Consider the following 27,242-nt stretch of genomic DNA (forward strand, 5'->3'; position numbering starts at 1 on the left):
TCAGTTCTCGCCTCGCCCATCCTCGTCAATCCAGACTATTGCCACCGAAGATACTCTAGATGAGAATTTAAATTTTTCCATACTTTCAATCCACGTCTCCCTCGCTGGTGGAAAAGCGCCTTTATCCACGGGCATATTCTCTACCTATTATGCATATGTATTAGCATGCCTCCATAGATTTGGTTGTTCAGTGTCCAAAAATGTCGCGACCAACTCCTTTTTAAAAAAAAAGTAACTTCTAAATGTCATTTGCAATGTCACCCTCATTCAAAATTATCGTATAAATATACAAATTTTGTACATAAGTATTAGTTAAATTACGAAACAATCCACAAAATGACAGAAACAATAAAATTATTATGTAGAACTTAAATTTGCTATAGTGATTCAATGCAATTGAGGTGGATTGGGAGCAATTAAACAGCGGTTGACGGAAAAATGTAAGAAATGTGAAAATGTACAAAAATTTCCGCTCTTAAGGCTTTACTTAGATTTGCAGACTATCAAGTTACACTGGCATTTGACGCCACGATAATTCGTTACTTAAACAATGTCCCATTCATGGTACCAGAGCATTGCCAGATTAACAGGGTTTTTAGTCGTAGACTTCAGCGTCTCGGGAAATAAATCGAGACTAGGTGCGGTACTCGAAAATGTCGAGGACAACGAGACTTTCGAAACTATTTTGAAAATAGGTTCCCCAAACTTATAGCCAAGGTAGTCAAGTCAAGGTAGTCAAAATATTATATTTTATGAAACCAAAAAAATATCAAAGGTATCATTTATAGCAGGCACTTAAGAAACAAATAGCGTTAAATATAGTTTCGGATAGAGTAGATCTTATTAATTATTACTATCGTTCTTTAATATCCACAGCTTGAAGCTCCACTCTCCAGTGTTGCCATGTTAGGAAACCAGGATAAAAAATGGCTATTAGTTTACTGGATTTATTAACACTATCATTCTGAAATTACCGTCTAGTACTGGAATGAAATCTCGTAACAGTATTACTGGGAAAGTCCATAATCTTAATTTTGGCTTGATTTCAGGAGGCACCGTACGAGTAGAGAGAGTCATGTCTGTGGTTTTGAATTTAATCATATTAATTGTCATCCTATTTTTGATATTCAGTTTCGTAAGTTTTTATATTAATCTCACTAGATAACGCTTAGTTTTTGACATTTGTTCCTCAAGTTTATAAAATCTTGTAGTTTTAATAAATCTTTTTTAACCAATTGCATTAAAAGGAGGTTCCCATTTTGTGTGTATGTTACGGTTTTTTTTAAGCGAGAAGTTAAATATCGTTTTCGATTATTGTTTTTTTGTTGGAAATTAGTACCTCGATGTTGGTCCCATTTAAATTTGAAAAAAATATTAACGACCACTAAGGGTCGCAAACTAGGGGATGAATCCAATTTCACGCACCGACCGAAAAGTAACCGATCACAATAAACCTTGGCAAATAGATTTGTAATTGCACAACTTTTTGAGTTTGTTTCTTTTTATAAAAATGTCACAATATTAAACTGTATACTGTACTATGGCACTGCATGAACCTTTAAAAACGCCCCAATATGTTGTACTGTATGTGGACTTTTTGAAAACTTCGGTGGTCGAGTCACTTGCGCACCGATTTTCATGGTGTCGCCATCTCTAAGGTCTCGGGTTCGATCCCCGGTCAGGTCAATGTAGAAAAAACTAACTTTACTTTATCTAACTGTGTATTTGTGGTACCGTAGTTTGTTTACGATTTCCTTAACACAAGTACTTTAGTTACTTTCTTTGGGGTCAGAGCAACGTATGTGATATTGTGTAATATTTATTTATTTTGTTTAGGAAAAATTTTATGAGTAAAGATGACAGTGGCTACTTGGATGCCACAATATGACATGTTTTGAGAAGTATATTGCATCGCGTTTTTATCGAATTTGTATCGCGTTTGCATCGCATTGAGAGTGAATACCTCGTATGTTTTTTTGTACTGTAAAGTGCTATATTACTTGAGCAAGAAGTTTGTTTTTCTTCAACAAAAATCAGCAAAGACGAACTATGTGAAAGCGCGTATGCGAGATTTTCATTATAAGTGCGATCATATACAGTGCCTGTATTATTTTCAGTTTATGTATAAAAGGCAAAATAGAATAACGGCTTTACTTCTACGTGATGCCTGGTCAAACGCAGGCAATCGTTGTGGTTTGAAGTGCTGTACCAACTGTAGGTACAGTGTGTTTAGAAGCTCCTCTCCAACAGATACAGCCTTGATTCTAGCACAGTTTGCGGGGCTTGTGCTAGCCATCATTTAGAAAATGCTTTACAAGAAGCATTTCTTATTCGCAGCTCGTCAGGCGTGGCATTGACAATTCTCGCGACGGCACCCAAATGCATGACCGCTGCATTCACCCGAATTGTCCGTGCCATTATTTGGAGTACGTGCCACGGTAAGATCAGATCTATAATTTGTGACGTTTGTACGCTTAGAATTCACGGAGCGATTTTCATCGTTGCTTGACCGCGGCCTCCGTAGAATGTCAGTTTAGTAACACATTTCACGACGCATTTTGCGCCCTTGGCAGGGACTGTTACCGCGCTAGTAGAACCCCCCGGGGCGCGGTCATCTGCGCGTTTGGCGGTCGACGCCCGCGCACTATACGCATCGCATCGGTCGGTCGGTTCGCCCGCGACGATCTCTATCGATTGTAAATAACCGCACAACTTGCGATCATCTCCCGCCAAATTTGCGGGCTGTCCCGCAGCCACGGCGAGCGCTCCTTGAGTTCTTAGTTTTAGTATGTCAACAGCGGTCATTGACCCGACTTTCATCCCGAAATCACAATTTGACAGCGACCTATCGCCAATCTGTCGCAATTTTGACTTCGTTTGAGCAACATAATAAAAGCCAGTAATATTTAACTGCCTGTGGTTTTCAACAGATTTTCAACATTGACTTACATTTATATGGACGTCGGGTCCGCGCTAAAAAGTGTCCGAACTTATAGGGCATTAAAATCGTATACAGAGCGTCATTCACGCTTTAGTCTTCGTTTGTTCGACTGACAGCGAAGCAAGCAAAATTAGACAGTACTGCGATGACATTACAATTTAAATTCAACGTTTTAGCTTTTTGATATTCCTTTACTTGTCACTACGTTTAAATAGGTTGACTTGGGACATTTTTTTCGTTGTTTTTTTGTATTAGACCCGTGCATATATTTCTCCCGGCCCGTGAATCGAACCTGGGACCTGAATCGAACCTGGGACCTCCGCGTGGCAGTCCCGGATGGTAACCGTTCGGCCACAGAGGTAATTGTAAAATGTACATGACCTCTAATCGTCATCACCTTCTACTTAATCTTTAATACACACATTACAAGTGTTTTGGTATTTATTAACGAAGTTTTTGTTAATTATTGAAAATTAGGTTTTTTTAATGAAATTTTTTTGAATTTGAAATTTTTTTTTATTTGAAAATGAAATTGGGCAAAAAAATCCATTGGCGTTAAAAAAAAACATTAAAAAACCTGATTTACAGTAATGATGAGTGACGACACTTTTGATGAGTATATAGTGAAGAATTAATGATAACTGTATTTTATTATAAACTTACGTAAGGAAATTGAGGCATTTGTTTCGTAGCTTTTACACAGGCATACCTTTTTCAAATCTATCACAATATTTTTACACCTCAGTGTTTTTGTAATTATTGATTCTAATGTTTTATGCATTTCAGGTGTCTAGGAGTTGCAAGAACTGTGTACATGACCATCGTCTACGCTCTCTCCGAAGCAATGGCAAATACGGCAGAGGCAGTAAGCGAAGTTTCATTTTTTCACTTAACTATCCGACAAACACTCTCTCATATTAATTGACTGCCTCTGTGGTCGAATGGTTACCATGCTGGTCTGCCGCAGAGTCAAAGTCAAAGAACCATTTCTTCCATAGGAAAATAAATTTACTCTTAAAAACGTCACTTTTAAGTTACTGCTCGTACACTACATACGCTGATTTCTCTGAGAAAAACGAGCAAGAAACTCTAGAAATTGCTCTTTTCAAATAAATTTAAATGCTATGGAATAAATACAGTTTGAATAAATATGTTTGAAATCTAGACTCATGTCGTCTTTTCAAACATCTTCTTCTTCTTCAATTTTGTAATATGACTTTTCAATTAAAATATTTTTAATGTAGTTTTTAAACTTAGGTTACAATAACTTAATATATACTCCGGAATCTTATTGTAACAATGTATACAGTTTCCCATAAAGAGTCGTTTACTTTGGTTAAACGAAATCGTGGTACCATGAGTTTGGACTTAGTTGTAAGGGTAATATTATGGAGATCTTCTTTCTTAACGAAATTATGTATATTTTTACAGGCATACAAAATATTTGAGTAACTGTACTGTGATGCCACAGTCATGATACCAGTCTCCTTAAACTTTTCTCTGAGAGAAACCCAAAAACCTAAACGGCGGTTTTTCCAATACAAATATGGTTTACCCCAAATGAGAATACGGTTTACAGAGGTCTCGGGTTGTATTCCCGGGCTGGGAGAAATATTTGTACAGCCTAGAGTTACTTCTCTCGTGAGTTTGAGTGCCATTTGTGGTAGTCTATCTGTGTGTCCATGGCACCCGTGACAGGTCGTGACAGGTGCCATGGATAGCACGGGGCTATGAGTGCGTGCGTTATTTATTTATTTATAATCATTGACTTACAAATAAATGGACGACGGGTCTAATACAAAAACCACGAAAAAAATGTCCCAAATCAACCTATTTAAACGTAGTGACATGTAAAGGAATATTGAAAAGCTAAAACGTTGAATTTAAATTGTAATGTCATCGCAGTACTGTCTAATTTTGCTTGCTTCGCTGTCAGTCGAACAAACGAAGACTAAAGCGTGAATGACGCTCTGTATACGATTTTAACGCCCTATAAGTTCGGACTTGTAGCGCGGACCCGACGTCCATATAATTGTAAGTCAATGACTTTAGCTATTTTTACTGTGTGATGACATACGGTATTTTGTTTTTGGGGCATCGAGTATGTTTTAGGGTAAAACCGGTATTGATAGAATATTTGTCCTCCAAAAACGTACGTTTAGGGCAATTTAAAATTTGAGCCACAAAGCCTGTTTGCGAGATAATTAGGTATTTAGGTGTGTAGCGATGTACACTTGTGTCACAGTACATTTATGAAAGTCTTCATTTACAGTCAGAAGAATAGTATTATTAGGAATGAAAATAAACTGGCTATTCTTGACGGTCGTCTTCATAAAGTTACAATTTGATTTAAGGGGCAATGTACACACTTCTATAATAAGATTCCTGTTGATTTTCAAATATTTCCAATTTACGAGGTGTAAAACAGGGTTGTTGCGGATATCAGCGTCCGTATTCGCATTCATCGATGATTCATTTCGGATATTCGAATCACTACATGACATAAAAAGCACGCTGGAATAATTTCCGAAATTTCCAAAAACAGTCTGTACGCCGAAAAAGCAGCTCAATTGTAGTTTTTAGGTAATACGTTCGGCTGTATGTAGACTGAATTTCAAAATTATTTTTTTGTTCGAAAGGGTGAACTCTCGTGATGCTCCCATTGTCATCAAGTCAGAAGCTGATGAGGAGATCCCATGGAAATCGAGGAAAATCCTAAATCTTTATAGGCATGTCAGTATTTTCATCGATTTCTCCATCAATTGTGGACCGATTTTGAAAATTATGTTCTTGTTTGAAAGGGTATACTCTCGAGGTGACCCTGATGCTGACGTTGTTGTTTTGGGTTTGTTTCGGCAATCACAAATTAAAAAAATATTTCCGCAAATAAGGCCACATTTCACTTGACAATTGTATCAAGTGATTTGTTGATTACATAATTATATAGGTATTGACATGTAGTCAACAAATGACCGTCACCATGACAACCATAAAAATATAAAATGTACAAAAGAGGCTGTAATAATCCACCAAGAAGTCTGAATCTGATCCCATGGAAATCGAAAAAAGTCGGTAAGAAAACTTTGGAGGTCGGTGTTTTTTTCAATGAAATAGTTACAATTATTGTAACATAACTTTGATAAAATTCCAGAACGATTGAAGTAAGCAGATTGATTCTTTTGTTAACAAATGTCACAGAATCATGTAAATAATATATTATTACAATACCAAAGAAAATTGAAAGCTTTTTCATGTAGACAGATTCAGTTTTTTTTAAAATACTTAAAATCACCTTCTGTTGATGTAAAAACCTGCATCAGCAACAACCCTGGCTTATAACTATAGTGAAGCACATCTTCACACTAAAATTTACCGTTATGTAAATCTGTGCATCAAAGGTTCACTACCCTTGAAACCTGTCAAGCCCCCAACCCACATTGACTGCTAAACCCTCTTAGTTTGATCATGATGATGGTTACAGGTTACAGACGTAGCTAAAACCCTGTCTGCTTCAAATTGTCACGCCACGTGTACTGCCGAGCACCGACAGCAGGTATTCTTTAATAATTCAACATTAAGAGCGATGTCACACGTGCGATGCCTGTGCGTTGCGTCATTACAACGCTATCTATAATTTCAACGCACTGCCACACGAGCAATGCGGTGTCGCAACGTAACGCCGCTTACCACAGAACTATAAATACAGTAGAAGTGCTTAGTTTGCGTGGCACGTTTGCCAACAGTTCGCGGAGTTTCACAAACTTGAGCTCAGTCTGCCATTTTTGCTTTGTACGTTATGACCATGTCAATTGTCTCCAAAAATCATAGTCGCACTTGTAATGTTATCTATGGTGGTTTTTCTATCATCATTGTCTTATTTTGTTGAATTTTAATCAGTTTTCAATTTTCTGTTTGTCGTGATCATTTTTTTGTTACAAGAAACGAAAGTAAATTATATCGCTGCAATATGATCGCTTCTTTTTTGAGAACTAAGTAAACATCTCGAATTCGTCGTCGTTCAGCTGTTAACCGCTAGATGACAGCATATTGATTGAAATTTCAATATAAAACCAAAACGTCGTAACTTGCAATAGATATTGATGATATTGAACTTTCAACGATATGCCGACGGGGTAAAGTTTAAATTGTATTAACAGTCCAGAATTTGTTATTTCTTTATGAATTTGAAACAACGACCAATCATTATCAATACGTAGTGTTTCAATTTAAGAATGTGTGAGTTTTGGCGACAGCGGTTCTGATGGTAATCGAGGCTTAGGGCACTTCCGTTGTTGTTTTTTTCCGTGGTTTCAACACAACTTGTAACATCACTGCTCAAGAGTCGCAACGCCGATGCAACGCATTGTGTGGCATCACTCGACAGCTTATCGTCTCATGCATTTTATAAACACCAAATGTTTTTACATTCATATTCATATTCATATTCATATTCATATTCATTTATTTGCAAGTCACATGGTTTTTTACAAGTGGTGTTAAACTAGTTATATGTACAATATTCGGATGCTTTTATACGTAAAGTTCAGCTTTTCCCGTAAGTTGCTGTCGAAATTAGAAAAGTGGCTTCTTAATTTTATTTTTCTTCTCTCATATCCCCATCCGGAATCACGTGACTTATGCGTGACATTTTACAATTTTTTTATTATTAATTTATAACTGCCTCCGTGGCCGAACGGTTACCATGCCGGACTGCCACGCAGAGGTCCCAGGTTCGATTCCCGGGCCGGGAGAAATTTTTGTATGGCCTACAATTATTTCTCTCGTGAGTTTGGGTGTAATTTGTGGTTGTCTATATGTGTGTCCATGGCACCCGCGACACAGGGTTTCCCTAGTGCGGGGCTATGTTGAGTGTGTGCGTTATTTATTATTTATTTATTTATTTACGTATTTACGTATTTACGTACGTATTTATATTAAACATAGTATTTTATTTGTGTTTGTTTTTTATTTCAGCCAACAGGCAATATATTTTATAACCCGGGCCTCGTAACCCAAGAATATTCCGACAAAGATCCGCAAAGACTCAAGTCGATGGATAATAGGAGATCAGAAATAAGAAATACAATGTCGACAGATGGCAAGAAACCAGAAATAAGAGATGCCCAGTCGATAGATAGCAGGAGACTAGAAATAAGAGATACAGAGTCGATAGATAGTAGGAGACCAGAAATAAAAGATTCACTGTCAATAGATACTAGGAAACCAGAAACAAGAAGTACACATAAAAGTTTTAAAAGTGACAAAATATCAGACTATGAAAAAGTATTCGACAGACCACCTCCGCCACCATTTGATAAACCACCAATACTCAGGCAATCGGCAAGGTACTCGGATAAGTCAAATGAACCACTATCACAGAGTCAAGAAAACCCATCAACAACACGAACCTCAGGAAATTCCGCTGTTCCAACTCAATCACAAGTATCATCAGGACAGGACAAACTACCATTTTATCCGTCGTATGATAAGGAAAAAGGGTTGAATGCGGCAACATCACCCGTAATCGCAGAGGCAGGATCCAGCAAAGGAAAGTCTACTGAATCACAACCTTCAAGTGAGGTGGAAATACAATCTTGTAGAAAATGTCTGGAAAAGGGGAGAACGTGTATCAGCGACTGTCCCAAAGCAAAAGTCAGTAAGAAAAATAAAAAATAATTTGCACTTTTTTTTTCATACAAAACATTTTATCTGAGTAAAATAGTTGAATAATAGAGTGTGCTTGTTTTTTTTTATAATTATTTTGGTCTTTGATTTAGCTGGTCTCGGCTAGAGTAGGATTGGTTGAAAGTTTATGCTTGGGCTGGGAGATTTGCTGAATTTCTTAGTTAATGTTTAGTAACGAGAATGAATGATGATTAACTGGAATTTTTTCCTCTTTGAAAGGATTGGGAAGGCAGCCTGAGTGATATGGTTCCGAAAGTTGAGAAAATTGAAGTGACGCCCCCAGACACGAATATCAGCGTACTATTCGAGACTAAACGATGTCTCAAATGCTTTGAAGGAAAACTTTGCACCAGTTCAAATTGTCCATTTCGCAGAAGAGTAAGGCTCATTATAATTACTATGTCACGTTGAATTCTAGATGATTATATACCTAAGAATTTAACAACAGGGAAAAAGTATGTCACAATTAACAAAAAATAAGTGCTTTCATGTGAAAACAGATTTCAATTTCGTTGTAAGAGCTATACTTGTTTGTGACATCACAAGGTTTTTTTTTAATGTTAATGACGCCATAGTTAAATACTGATGACCATTTTGCTGAAACGGGAGAGAGCGTCTTCCCATTACTGACTTGATCATTACTATCTACTAGGGAATCTGTTGAAATATCGAAAAGCTAATTTCTTATTAATTTTCAACATATTTATGAGAGTTAGTTGAAGTAATAAAAAATGATGAATCAAATACTGTATTATGTTATATTTAAAATTAAAAACACGTCAAGGCATCCCAAGTAGCCAAGATATCTACGCATAACGCGAATATGACAGACGGTCTTTACAAATGACGAAGTATATAATTGAGTGTCTCGTAAAGGTGACCTACCCATAACGTGTACACGTAGCTATAGACGTCTAAGTTTCTTCCTTTTTTAATAAAAAAACCCTCTGTTTTTAACAGTCCTCTTTAGGCCTAAGAAGAAATTCATCTACTAGTATAAATCTCCACGACCTCGCCGATAGCGAAGAAATAGCTGACAAAGAGAAGTCGTTCAGCAGGCGGCTTAGTGAACCACCGAACATACCATTTAAAAAATGCTTAAGATGTGAAACCGGTTTACAGTGTACTTCTTGCACACAGGCCAATACACCACGAATCAGTTTTAGTGATGTAAGTAAAACTATTCAAAATACTAATGTTTAGAAACAAACTATGGCTTTAATATCTATATATGTAGCAAACCTCTTACTAATATTGAAGGAAAACATTGTAATGAAACCTATACGTCGAAGAAGTATTCTTTTCAATCCTTGAAAAATATGTGAATTCTTCTTCCCGCATTGAGCCAGTGTGGCGGACACTGGCCTAAACCACGTCCTCACTGACAACTCGTGCCTAACAGTCCCGTATCTTCGACATGCGTTCTGATTACAGTAACCCTTCTTATCAACCCGCAACTCCCTATTAATCTTGATTCTGCGGGAAGGGCACTAAAATCTGTCCCAGCGCAAGGACCTTCTAGGTTCAGGGTTCAGGTCCTGACCCCGGATCAGCCAGTGTACAGGGTTGTCTCAGACCGGTGTCACGGACTTCATTCGGTTCTCAAAGAGGTTAGGCTACCTCGCCGAGCCGCTACTGGTGCATGTACAGTACCCACCCTATTTTCCAAAGAGGTACCGGAGCTGTACGCATGTTCGCTTCACCCGTGTCTAACAGTGGGTCGACGATAATGATGAAATAAGAATTGGTTGAAATAAAACAAATATATTGCTATCCCCAGAGAATTAAAAGATAAAATTATCTACTCATGCCCAAGTGCACAAGAATAAGGTTATATGGTAATATTAAGCTAAATGAGTTACGTTTCTTAATACGACAAATGACAATAGAATTATGTTCTCGTATAAAAGTTACGCGAAATAACGATACACGCAGTTATCATATTTTATTCCCGTTTCAAACTGTTCGGGCTGTTCGTAGAATAAAGCAAAAGTTGATTATCATATCATGGTTTCATGGTATCAGCAGAATAAAAGACCTTTCCAAAAAAATATCTTGCTATGTTTACGAGAATATGATGATATGTAATTATTTTATTGTACCCCGTAGAATAAAATGATTAATTAAGTCAATGGTGCAATACTTGTTTTCGGCTCAGACACAACGAGAATAAAATGATAATCCACAATATAAATCCAACATGGTGATCGATTTTCACTAATTATTATTTATTTATTATTGTTTGAAAAAACAAATATTCGCGATTTAAATCCGGAAAATATTTTCATTTCCTATGTAATTTCCTATGAAAAATATTCTTTCCATAAAGGTAACTATTAATCTACCTGCGTTCAGTATTTAAAAACTTATCAATGAAAACATGTTTTTTATTTTCCCTGAAATATTACTTTGTTGCGATTATCACTTTGTTCTCCGGGGATAGCGATATGTGATTTAGGTTTGAAAAGTGGAAACATTTTCTTAACCTTTTGTACCTTTATCGCAGGGTTCACATAATGAAATGATACATAAAGAGCAAACTAGTGCAGATAAGACCAACCGAAGGAAGAGTTCAATTCTGCGGAGACTCAGTAGAAAAAGCAGCATTCCATTACAAATTGAAATGGAGAACTTGCAAAATATAGACGACAAAGTTACCGGACAACAAAGTCAATCTAACCTGTTAGACGGAATTCAAATAAAAAGTGAAAGTGAACAAGACACTGAAATCTATAACGACAATGAATCGAATACCAACCCTGGATTGAATACTGGAGTTGTAGCTTCATGGTCTACAATTCAAGAGGGTGAAGTTTCTGAAAACTCGTGTCCACAATGTGAGGAGTTAGGCGAGAAGTGCGTTATACATTTGACGAGTACAGCAATGTAGAACTGAATTTAATAAGTGAATATTATTCATGATTTAAATTGTGTGTAATGAGGAAAACAGTCTTTAAATTTTGTGGTGTATTTTCTGTCTTCTTCAATATTTTGCGGTAATTTAGATTTTATCGTAGTATTTGGTCACATTACCGAAATGTGTTACAAGTGCCTGAGTTCAAGTATGATTTGTTTGCTCTGCATGCATAATAACTCTGGTAATTTTCTTAAGTATATTTTTTCCCTTTAATTATCAATTTTTTACCCAAATTAATTAATTCATATTGATATCGCTATTAGAATAATCCTTCTTTTCTTTGAAGAATCTCTTTTCGTTCTCAAAATTGCTATAAGGTATACCTTAGACGGATGGAAAAAAAAATTAGATACCATAGTTTTGTCATTTGTCAAGTGTTATCAGAAAGTTTATTTTTCTTTTTTGTGTCTGAACCATTTGAACTAAGTGAAATTTTTAGTATGACTGTGCCAAAAAAATTGTAAAACTGAAAAACATGGCGTTGTAAACTTTAAAGAATAGAACAGTTTTGAGAGGTTTTCCTTTTTTCTGATCAGCAAACAAAATCTTGTGCCAATAACAACTAACTATGGCACGTAACACTGGTAAGTGGTTGCTCATTTAAATAGGTAAGTTTAAGGTTTGATCCTGGTATCCACCGTAGACAGTGAGAATGAGGTTGATTACATTTGATTAATAAGGTAAAATATTCATAACCGAATATCACAACTCGCGAAACAGATAATCCCAGTGAAGAAAGGTTCATGAATAGCGACCAAGAACTGGAAACTGGTGGATATAAGAAATTTTTTTTTAAGAAATGTAAGTGCGTATTTGACCTCCATCTCACGTGATGAAAGTGACGATGAGGTCCACAATGGAATATGCACACTTAAATAGTGCCTATTCACTCTCACCTTGGAAAGGTCCAAGTTGTAACGTTCAGGGAACAAGTCTGCAGGCAGGGAATTCCACTCCATAGCCGTTCGCCGTATAAATGTGGAAGCGTAACGATTCGTGCAAATCTTTGGAATATCTACAACTTAGGTGTGGTACCAAGGTGTGGTCTGGTCTCCCGATCATGGAAAGGGGAAGGCGGAATTAAGTTGTGTAGTTCCATCGCACACTCTCCGTGATATATCCTGTAAAATACCGATAAGCAGCCAACTTTACGGCGTTGTTCAAGGCTCTCCAGCTTCGCCTTCACCAATTCTGAGTCACCTATAAGCCTCTTGCCACGGTTGTTGATTTAATCCAAGGTGGCTAGTTGGTATGTAGCAGAGCCATCTCAAAGGTGGCAGCAGTACTTCGTCCGGGCTTGTGCTTGATACAGCTGGAGCAACTGTCCCGGTGTAAAGTAACACCTCTACCTGGAAAGGTTGCCAAGCTTCCTTGCTTCATTTTTGGCCATGGATTCAATGTATCTAAGTTCAAATTGGACGACAGGTCCATTCCAAGTAGCCAGAGACGGTAGGCTATCGGTATGGATACATCACGAAAAGTCGGAATCAGCTTAATCTTGTTTTTAGCCGACTTCAAAAAAGGAGGAGGTTCTCAATATGACTGCATGTTCTTTTTTTTTGTATGTATGTTACGCGATAACTTAAAGCTTTGTGAACCGATTTTCATGATTCTTTTTTTGTTGGAAAGGGAGTACTTCCATAGTGGTCCCATTTCATTTAGAAGAAAATCATCCAACTCTAAGGGTGGCTGTTCACGCATGAAGATTCATTTTTATAAATAGCGCCTAATTTAATTTAGGAGCAATTACTTTAATGGTTCATTTTGCTATTTCTTCAATTCAAGGCGTTTTTCTCTCAATATCCTTTGAGTAGTTTAGTAGTGAGAACCTATTTTTATTGTCTCCAGTGTCAAGTCCTGTATAGTGGCGAACTAGGGGATATTTCAATAAAACTTAGCAAATAGACGTAATTCCACGTACTTTTGAGGTCGGTTTTTTTAGTACTCTGTACTGAGATTATTACTACATGTGAACAACTTCATTTAAATATACAAGACACGACAATTTAAACTGCACGACTATTTGTCGTCACGACATTATGGGAACGCGCCCTAAGTGTGGGAATTTTGGAAAGAAGGTTATTACTAATTACTCTACTTCTATTTGTGTGATCGACTTGAAATTTGGTATATTATGGAAATCCGACGACATTAGAATAATATGGTAACCTTAACCTGATGCTGCAACCAGGACTGTCTGCAGACTGCCCAACTCTTCAACTACTTACAGTGGAACTATAGTGTTTGGACTCACTGAATTGGTTCCATGACTTGTTAATTTACAAATGGCGGCTTTACTGACTTTTTGAAGTTCCCTGTTTTGTATGTTAATTTAAGTTTTTTATAGGACTTGACGTGCGGCAAAATCATAATGAGCAAACATGTATCATCTCTGTGTTACTGAAAGCCGTTGGATTGTTCGCAGTTTTGTTTTTTATTCTGGTATGTATTTTAAATTTTTTTACATCTTCCTGTCTTATCGGAATATATTGTTCATCAAAAAAAATTTTTTTTAATTAAATGGACTTGCTCTTGACCTTTACCTAGTGCTGGAGCAAAGATAAGACCTACGATGGAAGAAGAAGCCTATTCAATCGCACCTCAAAGACACTCGGGTTGTATGAATTCGGAAAGACAGACCGTCGTACGTCTGGATGTCCGATGGTATGGGCGGGATGAGCTGATAGAGCTCATGAGCACACTCACCGAAATATATTCTATGGAAAACCGACAGATAGGCAACTTGGCGTCTGTGGGCTAAACTATAAACTTTAGATTCGAGCTCATCGTAACCAACAATCTTTCTGGCTCTGCGCTCAATCGAACCAAGAACCTCAAGTTGATACTTCGCTGAGCCATCCCACAGGTGACTGCAGTACTCCATGCATGAATGGACTTATGCTTTGTATAAAGTTAAGAGCTGTCCAGGCGTGAAATATCGCTAACTAAAACTGGGTATCCTTAATAAGGTTATTAAGGATACCCAGATCTTTGCCAAAGTTAAGGGTTGCGCTCAATGTTATATCAAAGAGATCCAGACTATCGGTAAGAGAGACAGATATACCCCGAAAAGTGGGAGTCAGATCAAATTGACTCCTTTTAACAGAAAACAAACAGGACGGGCGAATTGTATTATCATGGCGTTGTCGCAAAAAAATCATTGTAATATGCAGGTTGCTTTCAGTGTATGCCGATGGGTGACCCAGACGTGTTGTGTCATCAAGAAAATGTAGAAGTCCTGGGCAATTTTTCATATGACGCAGTGCAATCGTACGCATGCAGTTTACATAATGTGTTAACCAAGTACGTTTCAATTAAATACGTATGAGTTCGCAATTCCGGCGCATGCGTAGACTATTTCCTAAACGCACACACTCATTGCTCCGCACTAGGAAGATCTTGTATCACGGGTGCCATGGACACAGACAACCACAATTTACACCCAAGCATAAACTACTCACTGACTGCCTCCGTTTCTTACGATTAGCATTCTGAACTGCCACGCAGAGGTCTTGGGTTCGATTCCCGGGCAAGTAGAAATATTTGTATGGCCTACGATGATTGTCTATCTATGTGTGTATCCATGGCACCATAGATAGTGACATGGCGATCGTTGTCCATACAAGATCTCTCGTTAAACGTGAAAATGCGAAGTTACAGATACACCTTGTAAAAATTAGAGTGAAAACTAAAATTTTAAAGCCAGTGAGATTACATTCTATCGGCTATTTGCATTTTTAGTTACTATTTCTATTATTATTCAATGTTTTCTTTTTGTCTCCATAGACATTTTTAGACTCAAATATAGTGATGTTCATTTACAATGAATGATGTTTACGACAATAAATTTTTACTGAAATAATTGAATTTCTTACTATGATATTTATAATTAAAGTCCTTTTAATATCGAAGCGAAAAGTTAACCGTTAAACGTTAAATTGATTTCTTTTATTTTATTATTATTATTATTATTATTATTATTACTAAACATTTTATTTCGAGTAACTTTAACACAACTCATATTTCGAACAATCGTTTCAATTTCACGTCAATTTGTATGTTGCTGTTGCTTGAAGAAAAATGTATGTGTATTATTGTTTTGGATATTTAAATTTCATTATACTCGTAGATCAAACGTAGAGTGTTTTTAATTTTTAAGATTTTCCAATGAGTTCCAAATAAAAGAAGGTTGGATTGAAGCTGCAGGAAGATCGAAAGATTGTTTTCTTATTACTATTTCTGACGTTGTTTAAATTTCCATAGCAAATGCATTTTAAAAACTAAATAAAATGAAATCGGCTTTATTTTAAATGTGCATGCAAAATAAATAAGAAACAATTATAGAAAATTACATAAATCCTTCATAAAAAACAACATAATTTAATTTATTAAATTCGTTGATGGTTCGAGTATACTCTTGACAGTGACAGCTTCACCAACCCGTGGTAACGTATAATGGAAAACTGACACTGGCGACGATCGCCATGTTTTTTATATTATTCTTATAAAACTGACATTGGCCCAAGACTGGTGGCCGCCATTAAGAAAATAATAATAATTTGTATTAATATATTAATTTAATAATACACCAGTCCCAGTAGTATGAAAAATGGAACATTTATTTAATATTAAAAACAGCCACATGGTTTCTAACTATCGATTAGGTAGAACCACATCCCTCGTTGAGTAGCGTCAGTATAAGGTTAACAATTCACGGAGCGGTTTGCATCCGCGCCCGCCGGTGCTGCTAGACAGCGGTTTTATTTCAATACTCACGACCCTGCAAGTTTGTGCGGACACGTAGCCGCCGCGATTGCGGGCACGAAACCGTTGCTATTGCGGAACGAACCGCGAAGTTAGTTAGTCAGTGGGAGTTAATCGCAAGTCGCGCGGTTAATAAAGAACTCACACCGCGTACGCCTGCAACTCATTGCGCGTGAACCGACAGCCAAAATGAGCGCGCAGGTGATCGCGTCCTGCGCGGTTCAACTAGTACCAGTAGCAAAAGTAGTAGCAACTGTCACCACTACAGGCGTAAAACTTTCCGTGAAATGTGCTACTAATTTTACATACTTAACTATTACACTCTACAGGTGCTGCGGTCCCGCGGCAGACGCGGGTGAAAACCGCTCCGTGAGTTCTTAGTGCAACATAAATTAGTTTCAGCGCCATCTAACGTGTAATAGTTAGCTATTATACACTAGTAGCAGTTTTACTATAACGCCACCTGATGGTGAATGGCTGAACCAGGATGCAAAAAACACTGAAATATTGTAATATAACTCTTTCTCAAGTGACTGTAAGTTTGTTAAATTTTAAAATTGTGTTTCGTCGTTTTCACGTTTTAAGCCCTACCCAATCAAAATCTTTAAGTTATGGTAGTAGATAATAGAGCGTAAAGTTTGAATTGCACACAAGCTAAGAAGTGGCGACATCGGTACTAGATCTTACATAGCGTCATTACATATCTCCCCTTTTTCCTATAACTATGCATGGCACCCGCGCATCGAGTATATAACCAGAAATAGAGACGAAATATTTAATTTAATTTGTTTGAAAACTATTCTGCCAAATCATTACGGTGACAATTGCGCTCCGATTGGCTAGCCCATATTCGAAACAATTGACGGGTGTCGTCAATTGTTTTACTCCAAATCGATCAGTTTAACTTGAGCTTTGTTATAATGGACGTAAATTGAAAAATGACATATTTAATATTTAATTACCGATGAAGTATGATTTTGTTTGTTTTGTAATTAGATGTTTCGCTGTTTTTCCCACACCATCGAATGGAACAGCCTCCCATTGTTAGATATATTTATTACAATAAATATAGAATATTTTTGGAATATACGGAGACGTACACACGGGTTCGTTGTTGGCGCTCTACAGCTTTCTAATTTGTGATTTCAGCACAAACGAGTTCGTATTTAAAGTGATATAAGGCCCATTTTCCTGTTGAGTTGCCAGGGATGGATGGTCCTTATTTCGTCTCTATTCCTGATTATACACTCGATGCACCCGCGATACAGCGTTTCCATAGGGCTATGAGTGTGTTATTTATTATTACCAGTTTATGAAAAAGCTTTCTTGAGTCCTTTATGTTCATCAATCTTTTCCAACAGGACTTCGTATTGTTACCACTACGCAATCCAGGCTTTTTAAGAACAGTATCAATTTGATCTGTAAACATTTTTTGGGCCACCACTTCTTTCACGTCAGCTGTTTATATTTCTTTTGTATCAGTAGAGCTTTTTGTGAAAGAGTTTGTCCAGGGAATTGAAAGAGTTCGTCCGCCAAGCAATAATGTGAGCATTACTGCGTTCCGGTGTAGAAGGGTAAGGGTGCTGGTGAAATTACAGGCACATGGTACTTGTCAACTTATGTTTTGGGATAACGGGCGCGATGGCGGTGCCCCTCAGATCTTTGCGATTTTAAGCTCTGAGGGGCACTGCAACAGTTAATGACAGGCGTATTTGATAGCTTTCCACCAGACTCACGATATACTCGTCCAGTTTCTTCATATTTTAAATTTTATTTCCTCGCAAATGTGATGAAAAGCATTATATGTAGTATGGGCGGTAAAAATTACAAACCTCATTACAGCCCTCAGTCTTCAGCTTCGGTCTTCTAATAAACTCTCGTTAATAATTTCTTATTTATCGCTCTTAGTACATAATGTTTTTTTTTTAATTTAGTTTGAAGTGACGAGACGAACGAGTCGTGTGTGCCTGATGGTAAGGTACACGTCTATCCTTAACAGTTGCAGTGCACTGACACTGCGCCCGTCACCGTGAGACATAAGTTGACAAGTCCCATGTGCCTGTCATTTCACTAGCACTCTTACCCTTTAAAACTGGAACACAGTCATGCTGACATGACTGACATTTCCGGGTGGACCCGGATTTGGGTATGGACTCGCTGGGGTTTGTGGTGCGCTGCAGAGACGTACTTTTTTGTCTGCCCCGGTTGCATGTAGGCAGGGCGTCTGTCTCGTTCGCAGCAGGCGTGTCTATGTAGCGGTCTAGTTGAGGGCCTGTAGAGAGGAGACGCGCGGGGCACGTGACTACTCACATGCCCTTGCCCGTTAAGTTGGTAGCTATATCCGGACTTTATCGCAGAACACTGCGACTGGCATCTCTAGAGAATAAGATATCCTGGAGACGGCGTTTTTTGGCGTCGGGAAGTGAGCGTACCTTATAGCTTCGCCACCATTGTGGGGATTTGGTAGTGGACTTTAGAGTCGATGGCTTAGCGGTGGCAACCGCTAGTTGTGCAATGCGCAACAGGCAGTGAGCGTGCCTACAGCTCCGGTACCTATTTGGAAAATAGGGAGGGTGCTGTACTTGCACCCGGGGCGCCTTATCTAAGGCACTAGCCTCACAAAGAACCGGATGAAGTCCGTGCAAACGTGCGGGGTTAGGACCTGACTTAGGTGGTCTCTATGCGGGTTCGCTCGCACAGGTCGTAGTGCCCTTCCCGTATAACCAAGAGGTTGATAGAGAGGGGCATTCTAAACAAAACTTATGTAGAAAGATATGGGATTGTGCCAAAATTAAGTTAAAAGTTTAATGCATGTGATCGTATGTCAAAAGTAACACATGAAATTGACTTACAAATAAATGGGCGACGGGTCTAATACAAAAACCACGAAAAAAATGTCCCAAGTTAACCTATTTAAACGTAGTGACATGTAAAGGAATATGAAAAAGCTAAAACGTTGAATTTAAATTGTAGTGTCATCGCAGTACTGTCTAATTTTGCTTGCTTCGCTGCCAGTCGCACAAACGAAGACTAAAGCGTGAATGACGTTCTGTATACGATTTTAACGCCCTATGAGTTCGGACACTTTTTAGCGCGGACCCGACGTCCATATAATTGTAAGTCAATGCATGAAAGCCATAAAAATAATACGAACAACATGAAATAAAATTATTATTGACATGCCTACTTAGTGTTAACTTCATTTCAGTGTAGCGACGTCTACAAATTCGTTAATAACTCAAAGCTCCGAATTCATGGCATGTGTGATACTAAATGCAGTTTATGATGCTAAAATGAAGGTACGAATTTTCATTACATTTTTCTACATTTGAATTACTATAATAATAACAATAAGACTTCTAACAATGATATTTTCGGGAAAGCCAAAGCAAAAACCGAAATTAAAAGTTAGGGTTCATCAAGATTTATTTATTTTCTTTCACAATTATCTGCTAATGTTTCTACGTGCTTGTTGTCGGATCATTGTATTTGGTTTTTCAACGACTTTTTAACCGTAGCGCCATCTATGAGAAATCTATGATAGTGTTTCGTCACAGTTAGGTACCTTTACATCTACCAGTTCTGGCCAGAGATGTCGTTATTAGAGTGGCAGAATGTTTCAATGTTTTTTGTAAAATTACTCCACTAGTTTGTTTATAATTAATTAATACAAAGACCGAACACTTAGAAAAAATTCCTTCGATCCGGACGGATTTGAAACTGGAAACCGTGCCAGACGCTCTGTGTGTCGTCCTAACTGGGTCACGAAATACTTTCATAGATTTCTCATACATGGCGCTACGGTTAAAAAGTCGTTGAAAACTTATTTGATAATTTTATTATATGAGCGGACTCATTCTTTTGACTCTTTCTTTAATTTCAAACTAATAACGACAAACAGTGAGAAAACTAAATAAGCACGGAGATAAATCTATGGAAAACGATTTAGTTTGTGAGTTTTTGAGATTGACATTTGATTCGTTTGGCTACTTCTCGGAATTAAACATATGATACGACATTGCTAGCTATAGTATTTTGTTGTTCTAATTATTTTTAATACCAAGATCAGTTAAAAAGAAAAATATAGCACGAAATATTTGGTACATACTGGTTCATCATATTGGTCTTTTTTTTCGAAATATCCTATACGACATACCAACGATTAACGTTTCTATGGGCTAGTGTATTTTGGTACAAACATCTTTTATGTAAAAGAAATTAAAAACTTATTCCAGATGCCAATTAAAAAACAACCGAAAACCAATTGTTTCAGTTCTACACAATGTTACAAAAAGTGGATAAAGAAGACTTGTGCGCGGCTGGCGTCTGTGCGCCGAAGGCAAGTGTGAACGTTTTTAGCATCTCGTTGCCCTGGATGAACAGGGTATCAACTAAAAAATTTGGACATTAAATGCATTCCTATTAAAAAAAGCGAGACCTTTCTAATGAACAAAGTCTTATAGCAATCGAACGCGAAATGGCGCGGGGGCAGGGTTAGTACCTTTGACCTTGTTCCACGTTTTGGCCCCAAATATTGACCAACACAGTCGTCAGTATTACACACGAAACTGTAGTAGTCAACACGTCGTCGTTCGTTGAACAGGGTATTAAAACTAAAACACAGTAAGTGTTCATTATATGTGTATTTAAAAAAATAAATAATTTTTTAAAACAAAGTCGATTATTTCAAGGTAATACCTTCTTTGGGATATTTTTTCATTGAATTGTTATGGTTATTTATAGTATATAGTGTTTTTTGAGATACTACTACGTTCCTTAAAGTTTTATCGAATTAAATGTTATTCCTTCTTTCATTCAAAAGTATTAAGCATGAAAAGTTTAGTTAAAATTCTGAATCACAAATATTTTATGTTCAAAAGCGTAATATTATAGAACTCTCTGAACAATTTCAGTATATTCTCAAAACTACGGAGCTGAATAAGAATAAGAAGTATTCGAAAATACTGTTAAATGTGTAGATTTTAAATACGATTTTAAAGATAAGATGAAAAAAATAACAATGGCGGCTGAAATAATACTAGAAGTGACTTTGAATATGCTCTCCTGAAAAATCTGTGTTTTTGAGATAATACCCAGTTCATCTAGATCTATGATCTTTTTTTTTAGCCCTTCACATAAAGTGTTTAGTTTTTAATTAAAGATGCAATCAGGAAGTCATATCACAATTTTACGGAGCATTGCTGAAAGTTTAATTTTGTTTAACACCTTCATACGGATCTATCTAGAATCATCGACTGTACATTCAACATTTTTAACCTATGTGGATATCATATGTCTCTTACAAGGGAAATAATAATAAAGTCCATGTTAACTTGTTTTGAGTTAATACCGCCGTCTAATTTTTTGAATGCTGAGATATTTTGCCTAAATCTGGAAAAAGGAAATAAGGTTCAATTTGTTAAAACGATAGCTTTTATATTTAGGTTAAAAAAATAGGTAAAAAAACAGCTAAACATTTAAGTACAAAATAAACGGAATCACATTTCATCGGTAATTAAATAATATATTAAACATGTAGTTTTTCAATTTTCGGCCATTATAGTAGAGCTCAAGTTAAACTGGTCAATTTGAATTAAAACAATTGACGACACCCGCCAATAGTTTCGAATTCGGGCTGGCCAATCGGAGCGCAGTTGTCATCATAATGATTTGGCAGAATAATTTTCAAACAATTTAAATGACTATATTTATACTCGATGGTCAGCATTGACTTTATTTCAGGTAGCATTTGTGCATGTCTTTTTCACGAACACTTAGGAGCTTTCCAAATTAAAAATTCGTTTTTCCTGAAATTCACCTCAAGTGGTTGATCATTATTTCTCTGGACTTCTTCGCAATAGCCTCCTGCCAACTCAGAGATCTTTTTTTAGAATATATTTTTGAAACTTTCAGGGATTGTTGTTAATAATTTAGAAAGTATTGAAAAAGTATTTAAAAATATATTTATTTGGGAAAACTGGATTTTCACAATGTCCTATATGTAGGACATCGGCACTATATTAAGATGACTTTTTAAAATTTTTAACGGTTGTAAGTGGACTAAATTAGCAATTAAGTTAAAGGAATATTTGAATACAATATTTTTTATTCAAAAATAAAAAACACAAAATGTACCTATTAAATATAAACTTAAAAAACGAATAAAAAATAAATGTTTCTTCTGAAAAAATAAGATACTACTTCTATCATTTAGACGTTATTACTATTATAAAATTAAATTTTCAATTTTATTTAATTGTAAAATAGGAATGAACGTTAGAGATTAACAGAAACATATTTATTCTAACTTTCAGCCTCGTGAAATTCGGTGAAACAGTTTCTATTTAGCACAAAACACAGACAAATCTCAGATTTTTAACAGTTTTTCTTATTACAACCAATTTTTTGCAGCGTGACTGTTTTAAACTGTTATGCCTTTAATTCCCTTATAGTTAATCCGAGAGATCTTCTAGTTTTCAAAATTTGTGTTCTATTTGTACAATCAATAAAAATAATATCATCATTGATATACCTACTGCTGGTAGAGTTTATACCATGCCCATTCCGTACTATCTATTGGTAAATACGCGGGTTGCAAAGAGTAAATTCTGGCTCAAACTTGTGTTTCGACCAATCATCTTGCTTATCATTAGCATTTTGGCAACTGAGGATATGTGATCGGAATGAAGGTGCCGGGTGTTTGAACTACTTCTAACTCGACTAGAAACACGTCTACGTGATGGATCTCAGATGTCCTCTCGATCGCGACGATAATGATGATGAACTGGCGAACACTTCCGAATTATCGGAAAACGCTGGAGAAGACTTAATAGCATCCGGTATATCACGCTGTTATTACAATAGTGTTGGTATTCAAAATATGTGAAATTAAAGATTATAGTATTGGTGAACGTACAATTTGATTCTCTACACGCCAATGAAATCGTTATTAGAATATTGTAAGAAACAATTAAAACATATCTACTTAACCCAAAATGAGATAAACTTTTTGTGAGCTAGTTCTGGAAAAACAGTTTACTCAAAAATAGGAAATTATTCTTTCCCTTTTATTTTTAAACATATTTAGCAAGTAGAAAATTGTTTACGTGTCTGTAATAAACTTTGACCTATATATGTTGTTTTCTAAATCTTTCACAGGAAGAGAATAATTAGTTTTTCATTGACTCTGAACGAATACCCTTTTTGAGTTAAATACACTATTATATTCACAGTGCGATATGTGCTTTGTCGTTTCAATTGCTATCCGACTCAAGAATATTATTTTGATTGCGATTCGATAGCTTATATTGAAGATCCTCATCGAAAACGTCACCATAAAACAATCTTGGAGTCATTGAACGTTTCTAGTATTTCATTATCTAATCTGTCAAATCATAATCTATCATAACTTAAAAAAATATATAATTTTGTGTAAATATATAATATATAATTATATATATACATATCTACATGTCTACATTTGTTCTTTGCAAAGGACATAAAGTTTGTTAGGTTATTTTTCGCTAAGTATTTATTTTCTTCTGAAAAATATCTTACACAATTAATTTATTAATTAAATAAGTCATTTAGGAAAAGATATTGCGTAATTTATTATATTTTGAAATAATGTAGACTGACTAACTTAGCTTCGCACAGACGCATTTTTGCACGTGCTCCCTCAGATGCTATTTAGAAAAAAATTAAAATGACACAAATACTTTGTCTATTGTTTTGACTTAGAAAGCATATAAATGGTGTTCAAAAAATTAGTAAGCTTGCCACCTTTAGTTACGTCAGGAGAATTTTTTGATTTCTATGTACTACTCGGAGTACAAATATAGGTAGGAGGATATAATAATACAGTGTGATTTTTCAACTAAGACTGTATGGGGGTATGCGAAACCATAGGAGATACAGGGAAACTTTCTTAGGGCACCCTATAGTTTACTTTGTGTCAACATAACTGGTTAATGACTTTACCACCTCAATCAAGCGTGACCATGGGACCTGTAAACTACCCGAAACGTTGGTTTGTTTGAAAAAACAAATAAACACGATTTGAATCCAGAAAAATTGTTTCATTTCCTGTATGTAATAATCGCGAAAGTCTAAGAACTCGATATCATGATATTCAATAAAATATTTTATTTTTATTTACTATTTTTTATTATTCTGCCTGCTGTGACCCGTGTAATATGTAACTTAAGGATTAATATACTCATCACATAATATAGAAACTAAATAACTAATCTACATGAATTACACTTGTAGTAATATAAAGTTCTCACTGGCGCTGCATTCGCGACTCTACTAGTCATCGAGCATGTAACCAGAAATATATACTCGATTCTCCTATTTGTCATACAATATTTGGAAGCGACGTTGCAGCGCCTGTGTCGTGATACGTGCGCGCCACTTTTGCAGTCACAATAACTGAACTAAAGTTCAATGGATCGCTACAGATGCGCGACTGCTGCGCTACTAAAGCGACACGGCAGGGCTGCTACAAATGTCTAATTTTTATGGCGCTCTTTTTTTGTTTTGATACCAAGTGATCCGAAAATCTTATAACTTTTATACTTTGCAATATTACAATGTCACGACAATTTGTGTAGATGAGTTATTTAGTTTCTATATTATATTATGTGTATGTTAGTCTTAAAGTTACATATAATACGGGTCATAATTGCTTGATGTAAATGAATAAAAAATAAAACAAAAATTATTTCATTAAATGTCATGATGTTTTAAATACCATAACATTCATATATTTTTTATGAAAATATTCTTGAAATAAATAGACGATCAAATCAAAGGGAAATTATTTCGATACGGCTGGAATCTAACCAGCGACTTTTTCGCCAAACCGAAACTTTCGCTCTCCCAATTGAGCTACGGGACGAGTTACGAATTTCTTACCTTACAAATTTCTCTATGTGTCTGTTGCAGAACGCCGCTTGTGAGAAATCTACGAAAAAATCGCTGGTTCGATCGAAGGACTTTTGCTATGTATTTGTTCGACCTTTGTATCAATAATAACCTTTATACGTTGTCCACAGAATGGTCTGAACGCTATATCAAAACATGAGGATACCTCTCCCGTGAAAAAGGAAACTGCCGAAAATTATAATGTGTGTAATTGTAATAGAAAATGTTGCAGGAAGAATTGTTTTTAGTAGTGCTATGTGACGCAATAGATTAATTTATTTCGTAAGATACATTTCAGACAGTTACGTCGCGTTGCTATCGTTCGTCTGAGGATACACAACTGAGTATGACGAAAATAACAATAATAACAATAATAAGTTTGTTTATTTTCTGACCACTATACAGGTACATTGAGGATAATAATAAGCACTGTACATAAAAAAGAAAGAATTATATTGTGGGAGACTGGTGCCTCAACTAGACGTATTTCTGGTCTGTATTTCAAGTCACCAGGACTTCACCCCTTTTACTGAATTTTTATATTCAATTGTACACTTGCTTCGCAAAAGATTATCTTAATCATTTTGTGCAATACATCGAGTATATAACCAGAAATAGAGACGAAATAAGGACCATCCATCCCTGGCAACTCATCAGGTAAATGGGTCTTTATCATAACTCTCGTTTGCGCTGAAATCACAAATTAGAAAGCTGAAATAGTACACCAACAACTGACCTGTGTGTACGTCTCCGTATATTCCAAAAATATTCTGTATTTATTGTAATAACGATAATATCTCTAGGAATGGGAGACTGTTCCATTCGGTGGTGCGGGAAAAACAGCAAAACATCTGGTTGCAAAACTAACGGAATCGCATTTCATAGGTAATTAAATATGCAATTTTCCACTTTTCGTCCATTATAGCAAAGCTCAAATTAAACTGGTCGATTTGAATTGAAACAATTGACGACACCTGACAATTGTTTCGAATTCAGGCTGGCCAATCGGAGAGCAGTTGTCCCCGTAATAATTTGGCAGAATAGTTTTCAAACAAATTAAATGACATTTCGTCTCTATTTCTGGTTATAAACTTGAAGGTGCAATACGATGAAATTTGGCATCTGTCATCGCAACGTAATTAGGGATGTGGATCAACAAATCGGTAATCAGATTAACCGATTTCAGCGATGTGTTTGTTTAGATTGTTTTTAGATTCATTGGTTTGAAATTTTTGGACAGAACAATTAACATAATGAATGTTAGAGAGTTTAACTTAAATAAAAATAATTTAAAATAATATCCGCTCACGCGATGCGCTCCTCCTACTGCAAAATGGCGGCTATTTGGTTTCGCAAATTAGAAAAGCATTCAGTTTAAATACAAGTTTTTATAAATAAAAATTATTATTCTGCATTGCTAAATAAATGCCCTCCGTACTACCATCAAAAACATCTCAAATAAAATGCAGTAATACACCGCAAATCCTGCACTTAAAAAGCACTAATGAAATTTTTGGTGTACTTGGATAAATATGATAATATTCCGTTTGAGTGGTTCTAACGTTTACCATGAAATTACTCCTTAAAGTATAGTTTATAAACATTTATATTCAGGGTAAACTTAAAAAACGCTACTTACGGTATGTTTTCATTAAATAAACACCGAAATCACCAGCCCAAACATTAACACACACGATTATCGTGACGTATTTTTGAAGTTGTTTATTTTTTTTAAATGACAGACCCAGGCATTAAAAACTTTATGGTTTGCTAGAGTAGTTACCGAAATAGCAATTAATGTTAGTTCTTTTACCTGTTATAACTTTGATATACGATAAATCGGTATAAAATCATCACCGGCACCTCTAGGTATGGTATGCGTTTACGGCTGCATGTATCGCGTGAGCGGATATACCGATTACGTGTAGGTAGTTACATAACAGACTTTACAAGGACAACCTGTTCCATTGTGTCATGGCTGTCAAAACAGGTCTATTACATTTTGAC

General features: G+C 36.2%; 3 protein-coding genes across 6 annotated transcripts in view; 2 read left to right on the top strand and 1 right to left on the bottom strand.

Annotated features, from left to right (window-relative positions):
• LOC113237786 overlaps window positions 1-27,242 on the bottom strand; it is a 77,687-nt gene that overhangs the window by 10,306 nt on the left and 40,139 nt on the right. The gene's annotated exons all lie outside the window — the stretch shown is intronic.
• On the top strand, window positions 263-11,531 carry LOC113237787. Of its 2 annotated transcripts, XM_026474444.1 has the most exons (9): window positions 263-440; window positions 1,050-1,135; window positions 2,338-2,438; window positions 3,728-3,806; window positions 6,423-6,494; window positions 7,916-8,593; window positions 8,846-9,004; window positions 9,587-9,796; window positions 11,133-11,531. In XM_026474444.1, exons 2-9 carry the CDS (start codon window positions 1,076-1,078, stop codon window positions 11,514-11,516), a joined length of 1,743 nt encoding a protein of 580 aa, XP_026330229.1. In that variant the 5' UTR covers window positions 263-440; window positions 1,050-1,075; the 3' UTR covers window positions 11,517-11,531. The 2 variants fall into 2 exon arrangements, with proteins under 2 accessions (XP_026330229.1, XP_026330231.1); XM_026474446.1 differs by lacking the exon at window positions 8,846-9,004.
• On the top strand, window positions 11,990-25,637 carry LOC113237789. Of its 2 annotated transcripts, none has more exons than XM_026474449.1 (6): window positions 11,990-12,127; window positions 13,891-13,985; window positions 14,717-14,846; window positions 19,516-19,606; window positions 20,581-20,646; window positions 25,367-25,637. In XM_026474449.1, the coding sequence occupies exons 2-6, from the start codon at window positions 13,925-13,927 to the stop codon at window positions 25,481-25,483; spliced, it is 465 nt and encodes a 154-aa protein (XP_026330234.1). In that variant the 5' UTR covers window positions 11,990-12,127; window positions 13,891-13,924; the 3' UTR covers window positions 25,484-25,637. The 2 variants fall into 2 exon arrangements, with proteins under 2 accessions (XP_026330234.1, XP_026330233.1); XM_026474448.1 differs by having other exon boundaries at window positions 14,728-14,846.

Source organism: Hyposmocoma kahamanoa, unplaced genomic scaffold (genome assembly GCF_003589595.1).
Source record: "Hyposmocoma kahamanoa isolate Upper Pololo Valley unplaced genomic scaffold, ASM358959v1 94, whole genome shotgun sequence".
Lineage (NCBI taxonomy): Eukaryota > Metazoa > Arthropoda > Insecta > Lepidoptera > Cosmopterigidae > Hyposmocoma > Hyposmocoma kahamanoa.